The sequence below is a fragment of the Neoarius graeffei genome, chromosome 22 (assembly GCF_027579695.1).
Source record: "Neoarius graeffei isolate fNeoGra1 chromosome 22, fNeoGra1.pri, whole genome shotgun sequence".
NCBI lineage: Eukaryota > Metazoa > Chordata > Actinopteri > Siluriformes > Ariidae > Neoarius > Neoarius graeffei.
The window spans coordinates 39,384,182-39,399,367 of NC_083590.1; the positions used below are offsets into that span (position 1 = coordinate 39,384,182).

The 15,186-nt window shown below is 41.6% G+C and overlaps 1 protein-coding gene across 1 annotated transcript in view; it reads left to right on the forward strand.

Moving 5' to 3' along the window:
- serinc2 (serine incorporator 2) overlaps window positions 1-15,186 on the forward strand; it is a 67,504-nt gene that overhangs the window by 40,338 nt on the left and 11,980 nt on the right. Inside the window, exons 6-8 of the mRNA XM_060904798.1 lie at window positions 1-30; window positions 2,942-3,032; window positions 11,028-11,184. The exon at window positions 1-30 is cut by the window's left edge and continues 140 nt beyond it. Coding sequence (XP_060760781.1) covers window positions 1-30; window positions 2,942-3,032; window positions 11,028-11,184 — 278 coding nt within the window. The remainder of the gene's footprint in view (window positions 31-2,941; window positions 3,033-11,027; window positions 11,185-15,186) is intronic.

Consider the following 15,186-nt stretch of genomic DNA (forward strand, 5'->3'; position numbering starts at 1 on the left):
TCTGTCGTCTCGATTCTCCCGAAAGTACAGGTAGTACTCTCACTCCTAACATCTCTGTCTCTGAGAAGGATTGAGATACGAGTAGCACGCTGTGTGAGCACAATCGCTATCCGGCGCGTTAAAATGTAAATAACTTTTCTAGAATTTCAACAAAACTCATTGAATTTTCAGCATTGTAAGAGAACTCCCTAAAGTATTATTCAGCAAAACCCCAGAATGATAGCACAAATCTCGAATTTTTAACAGAATTTTAGTTCTTAAAATTTAACGTAATTATGGACGTCACGCGTAACATTTACACCCGTGAAAAATCACTTTGAGTGCTGTTTTGAAAGTTTTGATCAAATATTCTCTATAATAAAAAAAAATCGCTTAAATATTATAAATACAGTCTTTTAATGTATAAAAAAAATAATTTTGACAAAGCAAGGAAATTCGGAAGAAAAATTTTTTTTTCCTTTTGTTTGTTGTGTGCGTCACGCTACCAAAATCTAACTAAGCCCTTCACGAACAATTCCAACTTTCATGGACCTGTAGCGCGAATAAACCTTTCAAAAAAATATATAATACTTCTCACCCAGTAAATTAGAATCCTGGTGATTTATATCCTTGTAGCTTCAGTAGATCTAGAGATTTAGTCGATTTAGTAAATCCCAAACGCTGTGAAACACGCCAGCCATCTATGGTGAGAAGTGCTGCTGTAGTTGAGAAACCCTCATTTCTCCCGCTTCCAACTAACTCCGTGACCCATACCAAAATAACAATGTCATGCTCATCACTTAAGGATGATTTATGCCAAGTTTCATGGAAAAATACAGCGAAATAAACTTGCTAGAAGCATTTTTCAAAATCCCAAACATTATGAAACATTTCTTGTAGGGTTTCAGGTTACAAATTTCGAGAATAGAGAAATTGCGGCCAGGGCTCGAAATTAACTTTTTTTCTTTGTGTCCCCCAGTGGTCCCGAATTCTGTGTTGTATTGTCCCGAATGGAAGCAATAGTGTCCCCATTTTTTTCCTCTCTGAAATAACCAGTGGCTAATATTATCATATGAAGTTACTATTATATTTGTAACTATGCGATTTTGAACCCTTTATATCATTTTTACAATAAGTCACAAAACACAAATGACACATGTCCTATACATCATCTACTTCAAAATTACAGTTATTGCATTTTCAGTTTATTAAACTTTGGCGATCTCACTGTATGAATAGATACCCATTTATTTAAAGGGGCCAACTAGCTCATTCAGAAAATGTTTCAACTCACTACATCTGCAGTACACTTTAGTTGAAAATAAGACCCCTTTTATGTTCATTTCATCTACTTATACCTTGAATATCTGTTGGCATATATAAGGCCAACTTATCATTTTCACCATTACCGTTATCCATTTTTATGTAATATACCTGTTGCCCCATTCAGAGATGTTTTGAAAGCCATCAGCCATACCATCAATGGATGAAATGCCCTTGAGCAAGGCACCTACCCCAACATTGCTACAGGGACTGTAACACTGTAAAAAACTGTAAAGTCACTTTGGATAAAAGTGTCATATCATATAAGTGCAAACAAAGCAATGTAATGCAAGTTTTTTTATTGTAACCTTTAGTCATAGAAATCATTTACATTATTTACAGTGACTTTTCTGATTTTGCAGTCACAGCGCAGCCACGTTTATAATGGCAGTCTGTGGGGCTGAGCGCCCGTCCTCTCCTCACTTTCAGCCATCTCATGCAAAAACTCGTTTTTAACTCGCTCTAGTGACCTCAATTTTTACACTACAGACAAAAAAATTACATCGTGTTCAGGAGAGCCTTGTGGCACTCAATGTGAAAGAATTTTGTGACTATCTCCTTCCGTTTTCGTGTAAATCCCCGTTGTTTGGAGGGAGCGCTCTGAGCAATTACTGCCCTTTCTGTGTCTCTCAGCGCAGCGTGCGGGTGGGGGAGGGGCTGCTTGCTCTCTCACACACACACACACAGCACGCTGCTCCCTCTCAGAGACACACAGGCTTGTCGCCTCAACGCAAATCATTCATTCACAGAGTGCAGCTCAGGCCCTGCAATTGTGACTGCTACGCGCACTGCATCATGCACTCTCACAATTTCCCCCATGTAGAACTTTTTTCTAGATCTATTTTTTTCCATTGTCCCGGGATTGTCCCAGATATGATAATTTTGTGTCCCGATGACATTTTTTATGGTCCCCGGGACGTCGGGACACCGTTAGTTTCGAGCGCTGATTGCGGCACACAAGTTTGCCACTAAACTCGCAAAAATACTCCATCCTAGCGAGTTTCACAACCGAACTAGGCTACGTGACAGTCCGTGACCACCCAGGAATGTTCTAGAAGGTACGCTTCTAGGCACGTGCGATCGAGAAAGACGCCACGTGAAGGTAGTAAAAGTAGTATTTCCACTGTCTTATGACGTTTTTGCTTGTTTTAGCGCGATAAACAATGCATTATGGGTAATCATTAAAATGCTGATTTCAAGGTTAAAATGTGTAAAAACAACTAATTTGTATAGATATTGTAAAAGTTGTGCCTAATAGTTATTTCAGTACATAAAATCAAAACCTGAATTAAATTTTTTTTCCCTATGTTACACCATTGTGCATCTATAGCATGCTACCCATCAGAGCATTTAATATACTGTATAAATAAATGATAAAAACACCAGTGGGTCATACTCTTGTAGGAAAATAAACAATGGTAGGGTGGGGTGATGTGGTCAGACGTGAAGCACAGTTACTTTTCCCACCCCAAAGAGGATTATGTATCATTTCAATAACAGCATATCTGAGAAAAGCCTGTCCATAGGAAAGCTTTTTAGGTCACAGCAGCTTGGTCTGTTCTCTCTGCTGTTGTGATCGTTTTGATGATCTAGCCATATATTTGAGAGATTGTGTGCTTTTTCTGCCTTGTGTGAACAGGAAGCCCAGCCTAGCTCCGGTCTTCTGCAGTCCTCTCTGATCTCACTGTATACCATGTATCTCACCTGGTCTGCTATGAGCAACAACCCCAGTAAGTCACACTCAGCACTCACTTATACCTCCTTTGTTACGTATGCATGGGTGCAAGTTTTCCGGCATGTGCAGGAAGCTCCGTTTATTTTCGGTTCTGAAAGTCATTTTTCCAAATCATGTAAATCCACTGAGATTTTTGGGGTGGGGGTGGGGTATAGGGGTGGCCCTCTCACTGTCTCACTCTCGGCGTATTACCGGGTTACCGCGGTACAGTCTCTGCACGAGACAAATCTTTTCATCTCGTCTTCGCCACAAACCTCATTCAATTTATACGCCGCTCACCGACGAGCAGTCCTGACTAGCCCGTTGTTTCACGGTGTTATACATGTGTGATATCATTTTTCATGCACGTCTCTGCTTTTATAAACTTTTTTTTTTTTTTTGGACATTTGATTACCTTTCAATTATTAAGTAAAAGTAAGGTAGGTCTTTGAAATAAGTTTGCTAGCTTTTTTTATCATCTTTTCTAATGTGGTTGTTAGGTTGAAAACTCATTTGTAGTCAGTAATGGATTACAAAATATAGATATTTTTGTATACGGAAAAAGCTGAATCTTGTTATTTGCTAAAATCCAGGAGTTTCTGAGGACATCAAGACATGTGGCCCCTTATTTTAACTCAAGCTGTGTATATATTGTAAAAAAAGGTATCACAGCAAAGGCATATTAAAAATGGTTGTTTCAACATTTAAATTAGTAGTTGCTAGATGTTTTGAAATATCAAGCCTTGTACTTGAAATATTATTTCAGATGAATTGATCAAATGTATTAAACATTTGATGTGAAATATGCAAATCATCTTATCTCATCTCATTATCTCTAGCCGCTTTATCCTTCTACAGGGTCGCAGGAAAGCTGGAGCCTATCCCAGCTGACTACGGGCGAAAGGCGGGGTACACCCTGGACAAGTCGCCAGGTCATCACAGGGCTGACACATAGACACAGACAATCATTCACACTCACATTCACACCTATGGTCAATTTAGAGTCACCAGTTAACCTAACCTGCATGTCTTTGGACTGTGGGGGAAACCGGAGCACCCGGAGGAAACCCACGCGGACACGGGGAGAACATGCAAACTCCACACAGAAAGGCCCTCGCCGGACCCGGGGCTCGAACCCAGGACCTTCTTGCTGTGAGGCGACAGCGCTAACCACTACACCACCGTGCCGCCTATGCAAATCATGTAACTATTAATATTATAAATGTTTGCATGAGAGACAACCATTTTAACTTGTAATTTAAATTTTTTTTCGAGCCGTAAGGGGGGCTCACCCCCCTTTGTTAACCCCCCCCCCCCCCCCCCCCCCCCAATGGCTGCGCCATGCATGTCTGACCTTGTCAGACTGTAACGGCTCTCACAGAAGGGCGGAGCACAGAAGACGGCAGGACAGAGTTCAGGTTGGTAAAGCGTTTTTATTGCCACACTTTTCAGTGAACAACTAGCAAATGATAACAGATACACACAATCGGCGTCTGGTTCAGGGAAGAGCTTCCTCTGCTCTCGCTGTCCCTCCTTAAGTAGGGCGCGGTCACTGGGAAGACACACACCGGTGTTCTGGGGCTCACTCACCTGAGGGGGGGAGAGACAGACACAGAAGGGAGAAACGGGAGGGCACCGCAGGTGCGGCGGGCCGGCTGGGGTGGCACCGGCCCCCGCCTCCACGTTGGGGGAATGGGGCGAGGACGGGACACAGGAGGAGAGGGACAGAGAGGAGAGAAGAGGCTGCCTGCTGTCCTGCCGCCGGGACAGCCGCCAAATGGCCCTCCACCAGCTCGATGGCCTGATCCAGCGACGCCGGGCGGTGGCACTGGACCCACTCCGCGGTTCCTGCTGGCAAGCGTGCGATGAATTGTTCCAGTACCACCTGGTCGACGATCCCCTCGGCATCGCGGTTGTCGGCCCTCAACCACCGCCAGCAGGCGTCCCAGAGTTGCTGGTCAAATGCGAATGGCCGGCCGACTTCCTCCAAGCGCAAAGCGCGGAAGCGCTGACGCTGCTGCTCGGGGGTGCGCCCCACACGCTGGAGGACGGCCCGGCGAAGGTCCGTGTAGGCCGGTCGGCAGGGAGCTGTAGTGCGGCCAGCTGCGCCTCTCCCGTTAGCAGGGGGAGGAGGCGTGCCGCGCGCTGATCTATTGGCCACCCCAAGGTCTCCGCGACTTGCTCAAAGAGCATGAGGAATGCCTCGGGGTCGTCCTGCGGGTCCATCTTTGTTAGGGTGAGGGGAGACGGACCCGCGGTGGGAGCGTTGGTAGACCCCGCCGACGCGAGGAGGTGCCGGAACGCCTGACGATCTTCTTGCTGGGCCAACACCAGGGCCTCGAACCGCTGTTCCTGCTCCTTTCGGAGGGTGACTAGCGCCTGGTGCTGGCTTTGCTGGGCCGTGGCGAGGGCGTGGACCAGGTCGGCGATCGGGAAGGACTCCATGGGGCTGTTCGGCTTCTGCACTCCAGATAGCTCCTGGGTTTCGGCACCACTGTAACGGTTCTCACAGAAGGGCAGAGCACAGAAGACGGCAGGACAGAGTTCAGGTTGGTAAAGCGTTTTTATTGCCACACTTTTCAGTGAACAACTAGCAAATGATCACAGACACGCAATCAGCGTCTGATTCGGGGAAGAGCTTCCCCTGCTCTCGCTCTCCCTCCTTAAGTAGGGTGCGGTCACTGGGAAGACACACAAATACAGGTTAATTGACGTCAGGTGTAGTGATTCTGCCACTTACCTTCCCTGACTCCGCCCTCCTGTCACAGACCGGCGCTTGACCACGCCCCCACTGCCACACAGACTTTTCAGGTTTTTGAAAATTTTATACTTGCACCCATGCATATTAGGGTGTATCAGTTGCCCCCTAAAAATGAAAAGTTCCTCCGATCATGATGCATTTTTGTTTTTATGTTCCTTTTGGTAAGAAAACACACTGGGTGAAATATTTTGACACAATTCAAAAGTTTAATGGTGGCACCAGGAGCTCAAAGTTATGGAAAAAGCTGCTATTTTATGACTTTTATGACAAAATTTCCATCACTTTTCATGAAACATTATGGCACCTTATAGAGTATACCAAATATCTTAGATACACATTTTTAGTACATATTCTAAATATATTATCAAGCACAGTTTGAGTTTTAGCTGTTCATTGAACCATTGTTCAACTACTTTTAAACAATACAAATGTATTATGAATCACATTAATGCTTCTCAATCCCTTGCAAAGGTTCTTAACATGATCTCTGGGTCACAAGAAATCAATAAATGGAGTCCAACATTGTGATTCAAACCTTATGCGAAAACATAAGCGTTTTTTTGGCAAAAAATGAACCTCATGGTGCCGCCATTAGACTTTTGAATATGGTCAAAAAATTTTACAGGATGTCTTTATTGGTGAAAAGGAACACCCAAACAAAAATGCATCAGATTTTATGAAAGTGAGGGCAACTGATGCACCCTAATGCATATGGTATGTGCCTGAGGTATAAAACCAAACACATTGACAGTAAGATCATTTTAATCCCTATTTACAAAGAAAAATGGGATCGTGAAAAGGGATGGCCTTGGGGTAGGGACGTAGGGATTGGTGAAGAAGCGGGTATGGAGAGCATGGGTTATTGTCTCAGTGCTGGTTGTTATGATGGGCTAGATGAGTTGTAAGGGTCATAAATGAGCATGCAGGTCGCTATTACGGCCTGCTTTTAACGAGTGCCTAAAGGTCCTTAAGATCCTCAGATGCTTATGTTAGGGTGCATCAGTTGCCCTCACTTTCATAAAATCTGATGCATTTTTGTTTGGGTGTTCCTTTTCTTCCTGTTTACCGACTGAATGCATTTATGAAACCTATAGCTTGGATTTAAAAAAAATTTCGTGACACTTTTCTCAGCAACTACAAATCACAACTGCTTGATATTTGGTACTGAACTTCAGCATGGGGTTCTATACCGTGTATACCGTTTTCAGGTCTGTCGCACATTGACTTCCTTTTTACCGACTGAATGTATTTACGAAACAGAGTGTGGATTTTGACGCTTTTTCAAGACGCAAAATGCCAGTTTAGCAGGATGCTGTTTGAAATCCCTGGGGAGAGACATTGCTCTTTACTTACTTGTTTCAGGGTTCATTATTTGTTGAAGTCAACATTCCTAATAATAAGTGTCCTGTTCCTTCGATTGCTTGCATTCTGATATAAGCGAGAGTGGGGGGATGTAAGCGAGCAGTTGATCTTGTTTGATTTATGTTTAGGGCATAGATGTAGGATATCTAGACGCTGCATTAGCTGCTGTTACTGACTGCTTGCATGTGTCAGCAGTCCCATTTAAATAGCAGTGAGAAGCCAAGGCTATGCAGCTCATCCTTGATAAAATTGGCTGTAACTCACTTATGTTCAGCTGATTTATTTACGAAATTTGTTCGTTTTTGTTGTACAAAATTTGGACGTTACCACCAAGAGGAGGATCATGTCTAGAGTTCCTGTATGGTTTCGGGTGCTTTTATGTCGCTAGCCATGGTGCTGAACCCACAGTTGTGGCATTGCATGTGTGGTGGTACCAGTGCAGGAACAACCAGGAGGATTTACTTCCAAATTTATCGGTCAAACTGGTTTGTTTGTATTGACTTCCAGAGCAATTCAAAATCGCTTGATCAGATGTCAGCAGAAATCCTGATTAAAAGTAGACGGCCTTTCGATTTCATAAAATTGGTGAAATTTGGTCATTGTGAGATTTTTCTGTAATATCTAAAAAAAAATCAGACCATTCTGTGGCTGGGAAGTTATTTAATTTGAAGGGATTCCTGAGCAAATAATGTGCATGAAACCACTCGCTTCACGCAGTCGGGCAGACCGAGGAAGTCCGTGTGTGCATGCGCAGGTTTACGTTCATCGTTGTCTTCCTCTTTTGGGTTTTACAGCAGCTGGCATCCAGTGTTGCATTACTGCCATCTACAGGTTTACCTTTGACGTGCACTGACAGTGACATCATTCTGTCTCTAAACGAACAGCTGATCACACCGAGGTGCTCGCTGAGTGCCGATATTTATTAGTTTGGTCCTGCGTTTCCTTTCCTTCATATATAACATGTCTTTTCTTCTCGCTTTCCGTTACTGTAGTCAGTCTTTTATGTTTCATTCGCACACTCATGTCCTCCATTTTTCTCTCCTGTTTCAAATTTGTATCCCACAGTGCCTTGCGTGAACGAGGAAAGTCCACCGCGTGATGCATGACTTAGTATCTTGAATTGGGTCATGGTGAAGCAGGAAAAAATAGCGGAGAATTTAGAGCCACATGGCCTTAAATTCATTAACTCTTTAGGGAAAAAGTAATACAATTGGAAGTCTGTGATTCGAATTCACCAACTTTCTGGCCACTAAACAGAAAAAAATGGGTGTCGGGGAAAATTCTTTTTATGACCTACACTTGAAAAATCTGAAAGGCAGTCTAGCTTTAAAGGTCCACCATGGAGGATTCAACCAACTGAATGCCCTTCCCTTACCCCTCCCTTTCCAAGCATGTATCAGAACACATAGTAGCCATCAGATGCCTGTAGCGTACTTCCAATACTTATATTCACACTCTCTCTCTTGCTTTTTCTTATACTAAATAATAAGTATGAGTTTCCATTTTCCAAAATTTGCCTTCTCAGACTTGTTAGGCGTCACCAGCCAGCACTGATTTGTCTACATTCGTCTTCTTGGTCTTCCTTCTGGATTCATGCTGCCACTTGTAAAAACACTGAAGTCGCTTTCTGGAGGTCTGTCCATTCTGGGCTACCATAGTGGCGGCTACCTGAAAGTGGACCCGTACCCTATGTAGGTGTACAATGGTGCTTGAAAGTTTGTGAACCCTTTAGAATTTTCTATGTTTCTGCATAAATATGACCTAAAATATCATATTTTCACACAAGTCTTAAAAGTAGATAAAGAGAACCCAGCTAAACAAATGAGACGAAAAATATTATACTTGGTCGTTTATTTATTGAGGAAAATGATCCAATATTACATATCTGTGAGTGGCAAAAGTATGTGAACCTTTGCTTTCAGTATCTGGTGTGACCCCCTTGTGCAGCAATAACTGCAACTAAACGTTTCCGGTAACTGTTGATCAGTCCTGTACATCGGCTTGGAGGAATTTTATCCCATTCCTCCATACAGAACAGCTTCAACTCTGGGATGTTGGTGGGTTTCCTCACATGAACTGCTCGCTTCAGGTCCTTCCACAACATTTCGAGTGGATTAAGGTCAGGACTTTGACTTGGCCATTCCAAAACATGAATTTTATTCTTCTTTAACCATTCTTTGGTAGAATGACTTGTGTGCTTAGGGTCATTGTCTTGCTGCATGACCCACCTTCTCTTCTGTTCATGGACAGATTTTCCTTTAGAATTCGCTGGTATAATTCAGAATTCGTTGTACCATCAATGATAGCAAGCCGTCCTGGCCCAGATGCAGAAAAACGGGCCCAAACCATGATACTACCACCACCATGTTTCACAGATGGGATAAGGTTCTTATGCTGGAATGCAGTGTTTTCCTCTCTCCAAACATAATGCTTCTTATTTCAAACAAAAAGTTCTATTTTGGTCTCATCTGTCCACAAAACATATTTTTACAATAGCCTTCTGGCTTGTCCATGTGATTTTTAGCAAACTGCAGACAAGGAGCAATGTTATTTTTGCAGAGCAGTGGCTTTCTCCTTGCAACCCTGCCATGCACCCCATTTGTTGTTCAGTGTTCTCCTGATGGTGGAGTCATGGACATTAACATTAGCCAATGTGAGCGAGGCCTTCAGTTGCTTAGAAGTTACCCTGGGTCCTTTGTGACCTCACCGACTATTACACGCCTTGCTCTTGGAGTGATCTTTGTTGCTCGACCACTCCTGGGGAGGGTAATAATGGTCTTGAATTTCCTCCATTTGTACACAATCTGTCGGACTGTGGATTGGTGGAGTCCAAACTCTTTAGAGATGGTTTTATAACCTTTTCCAGCCTGATGAACATCAACAACACTTTTTTTCTGAGGTCCTCAGAAATCTCCTTTGTTTGTGCTATGATCCACTTCCACAAACATGTGTTGTGAAGATCAGACTTTGATAGATCCCTGTTCTTTAAATAAAACAGGGTGCCCACTCATACCTGATTGTTGTCCCATTGATTGAAAACACCTGACTCTAATGTCCCCTTCAAATTAACTGCTAATCCTAGAGGTTCACATACTTTTGCCACTCACAGATATGTAATATTGAATCATTTTCCTCAATAAATAAATGACCAAGTATAATATTTTTGTCTCATTTGTTTAACTGAATTCTCTCTATCTACTTTTAGGACTTGTGTGAAAATCTGATGATGTTTTAGGTCATATTTATGCCGAAATATAGAAAATTCTGAAGGGTTCACAAACTTTCAAGCACCACTGTAAAGGGCTCGTTCTAAGCTTATGAAAAGACAATGATTCGTAGTTACGGGTAATTCTACATTAATGAAGCATGTCTGTTATATTCTGTTTGTACTAATGCATCCCCTAAATCCTATAGTGTGGACCTTTTAAAATATTTGCCCAAGGGCTCTAATCAACAGGATATGAAGAATACTGTTTTGTATTGAATGCAATTGCATTTTGCAAATTTGTTACAAAGGAGGAAAGGAGTATAAAAGTGAAATAAACTCCTTTGCCCCATAAATACAAGCAAGAATTCTCTTGGTACACGTGCTAATGTCCGTTACTAAGCAGACAGTAATGGTTGCTGGGTTTAGAGCTATTTTGGATGTGCTGTAACTGGGCAGAGTAAATAAGAAGCTTCTTATTTGGGAATTGTTTAAACTTGGAGGCAGGTGCTGATGTACAGGCATGCACTTATTCCAAAAAAACAAAACAGACATATGAAGAGACAGTGGGTTGCAAATGAAAATTGTTTTATTGCTTTCAATTATGGATCACTTTTAAATTTCCAAGTCTTAATGATTTTTAAATTTCTCAGAAACCAATATTCTTTCTTTCCTTGATTTAGACCGGAAGTGTAACCCCAGCCTGCTCCAGCTGGTTACCCACAACCCCACTACCACTGTTGCCCCAGTTCCCACCATACCGCCTGGGCAAGTCCAGTGGTGGGATGCGCAAGGAATTGTGGGATTGGTCATCTTCCTCTTTTGCACACTATATGCCAGGTGAGCATGATTTAGAAACTCTAAAGCATTAAAATTCATGTTTAGTTTGTTATTCAGTGTAACGTCTAGCCATGAAACCGTTCATAATCCATTGCAAGAACAAAATGGCTGTGAGCAGCAAGGTTGTGTACAAATGTAAGATTTAAATAACTGCTTAATAAAATACAGCTAGCAACAATTTAGCTATGCTTAAAAAAACCCACCTAATATCTAAATTGTATTTGTTGCGTAATCATATTTTATCAAGAACTCTTCAATCAAATACTTGTTCAGCATTCACTCTTTGACAGTACTGATCTCTTCTTTAAATCTAGACGGCCTTTTGATTTAATAAAATCAGTGAAATTTAGTTCCCTCTGAAATTTGGTCATTGTAATATATATGTTTATTTCTGTAATATCTAAAAAGGAAACAAAAACAAGCCATTCTGTGGCTGGGAAGCTATTTAATTTGAAGGGATTAAAGCAAATAATGTGCATGAAATCACTTGCTTTGCGCAGTCAAGCAGACAGAGGAAGTCTGTGTGCATGCTCAGGTTTACCTTCAGCTTCTTCTTTTCCTTCTTCTTTTGGGTTTTACAGCAGCTGGCATCCAGTGTTGCATTACTGCCATCTACAGGTTTACTTTGAGTGTGCACTGACAGTTCCATCATTCTGTCGCTAAACGAACAGCTGATCACACCGTGGTGCTCGCTGAGCGCTGATATTTATTAGTTTGGTCCTGCGTTTCCTTTCCTTCGTATATAACATAACGTCTTTTCTTCTCGCTTTCCGTTGCTGTAGTCGGTCTTTCACGTTTCATTCGCACACTCACATCTGCGATTTTTCTCTCCTGTTTCAAATTTGTATCCCACAATGCCTTGTGCGAACGGGGAACGACCGCCACGTGATGTATGACATAGTATCTTGTATTGGGTCATGGTGAAGCAGGAAAACAGCGGAGAATTTAGGGCCACATGGCTCTAAATTCATTAATTGTTCTGTTTTTCAAAAAAAAAAACCTCACGAAATTTGGAAGTCTGTGATTTGAATTCTGTAGCTTTCAGTCCACTGAACAAAAATAATTGGGTGTCGGGGAAAATTCTTTTTATGACCTACACTTTAAAAAAAATCTGAAAGGCAGTCTACCTTGGGGGGGGGGGAACGCAACTTGAGCTGGATTTCTGCGTGCCTATGAAGTGGTGTTATAGTCATTTAAACATGGGCAGAAACTGGATCGGTGGTGTCTGCAAAAACTTTGTCACAGGGAACAAAAGGGGGATATAAAGGCTCGCTAGAGGGAAGGTAGTCATCTCTTTTCAAAAAGTTATTGCGTGAAAGTATTTCAATGGAAGAAAATAACTGTTAAAACTCAAGATCACTCAGGACCTGTTGTTGTTTAACTCTGGGTCTCATACATTCAAAGAAAACAAAAACACTCCAGAAATGCATAACCCAGTGGTCTCGTACACAAAAAGCTGATGTTTTACGACTCTGTTGTAATTACAGTATACCTTTTGTTAGTAACAGGTATCAAAACATCGTACTGACAAAAATATGATTATTAGATCTGTATCATGGTTCCCATGGTGACGAAGCACAATGTGCTTGTTTTTGCTCTAGTCCTGCCTTCTCCCTGTCCCATTTATTGGTTTGTTTTCCTATTGTGTGCGCCTGTTTTTTGTTCGTCCTAGATTAATTTGTACCGCTGTTTCTTTGTTCGTAAGTGAATGATGCAGGACGTAAATTTCGGCGTCCTTATGCGCAATCCAGGACTCGTAATAAGTTTCATTACCGGGTCGGAACACTGGTTAGACAGAGTTGAAACAGGGCAAACTATAATCCGTATCGGAGGTAAACAGGTGACGATCAAAACCAGGACATATAAAGAAATATGACTAGAAAGCTTATAGACTGGTACCAAAATCCAGAATTGTGACACCCAAAGGCATTTTTGAGACAAAGTCGGCAAACAGTCTTATTTTGTCAATTTGGGTGTGCCGAATTCAAATCTGCAATATGCCGAGCTCTATCTGACCTCTGTTGACCTCTAGAGGTCATTGAACTTTGGGCCTGTAAACGTCTCAGCTGAACCCAGTTTCTCAGCTTTCTAAGGAATGAAATGTACTAAAATGATTAATGAAGTTAGCAAATGGCCTTGTTTGTTAAATGTTTGGGTGCTGAATTCATTTTTCATTTGTAAAACGACATATGACCTCTGATAACCTCAAGGTCATTAAACTTGGCCTATAGGCCTATGCATTTAACGGCATTTTTAAACTGACTTTACTCCCCCAAAAAGAATATGAACAGACAAAAAACAAACAGAAAGGAACAAATACAACATTAAATGCCAGTCCATGTACATGTGACTTACTTTTCACAATGAGAGTGCCTAGGCGATCACCTTACATAACATTGCATTACATTTAGCGGTTATTGTTTATACAAAGCTACTGAAAAAAGGACAGATTCAGCAGCATACAAAATGTGGGGGCATACAGGGTATACAGGTTAATCAGGGTTAGTATATATGAGTTTTTTTTCTTTGTTTGTTGTTTGTTTTTTGTTTTGTTTTAAACGGGGTAAAGCCTTTACAAAAAACAAACAACAAAGAAAAAAACTCTCATATATACTAACCCTGATTAACCTGTATACCCTGTATGCCCCCACATTTTGTATGCTGCTGAATCTGTCCTTTTTTCAGTAGCTTTGTATAAACAATAACCGCTAAATGTAATGCAATGTTATGTAAGGTGATCGCCTAGGCATTCTCATTGTGAAAAGTAAGTCACATGTACATGGACTGGCATTTAATGTTGTATTTGTTCCTTTCTATTTGTTTTTTGTCTGTTCATATTCTTTTTGGGGGAGTAAAGTCAGTTTAAAAATGCCGTTAAATGCATAGGCCTATAGGCCAAGTTTAATGACCTTGAGGTTATCAGAGGTCATATGTCGTTTTACAAATGAAAAATGAATTCAGCACCCAAACATTTAACAAACAAGGCCATTTGCTAACTTCATTAATCATTTTAGTACATTTCATTCCTTAGAAAGCTGAGAAACTGGGTTCAGCTGAGACGTTTACAGGCCCAAAGTTCAATGACCTCTAGAGGTCAACAGAGGTCAGATAGAGCTCGGCATATTGCAGATTTGAATTCGGCACACCCAAATTGACAAAATAAGACTGCCGACTTTGTCTCAAAAATGCCTTTAACTCCTTAAATAAGCACTTTTTTGAATTTTGGTACCAGTCTATTCGGCCTGGACTTAAAGGTGATCATCTGCATGATAAAACTTTTGGCAAGTGCTGTGAGAGACACAAACCAGTGCATTGAGTAACAGAACAGGGACAGGACTAAAACAAAAACTAAACCCGACATAAGCACATGGGGAATCTGTGACCACCATAACACACTTTTTAAAACTTAGTCATTAGAAGTTTGAAACTGGAAGGATTTTTTTTTTTTGAAGCAGCGGATTAAAGGAATCAGCATGGTTAGGATGTTTTCACTTAAAGGTAGACTGCCTTTTGAATTTAGGCCACAAAACGAATTTTCCCCGACACCCACTTAATAATAATATTATTATTATTATTATTATTATTATTATTGTTATTATTATTTTTTTTTTAGTGGACCGAAAGCTACTGAATTCAAATCACAGACTTCAAATTTTATTAGTTTTTTTCCCTGAAAGAGCAATTAATGAATTTAAAGCCCCATGGCCCTAAATTCTCTGCATTCCCCCCCCCCCCCCCCCCCCCCCCCCCCTTGCCTCACCATGACCTAAACCAAGATACTACGTCATGCATGATGTGGTGGGGTTTCCCCATTCGCAATGCACTGAGGGATACAAATTTACAACCTGAGAGGCAGCACAGAGAACAATGGAGCACGCGAGTGTGCGCTTGAAACATGGAAGACAGACTACAGTAACGGAAAGTGAAAAGAAAAGACCCTGTATTGCAAAGGAAAGGAAACGCATGACCAAATTAATAAATATCGGCGATCAGAGATGTATC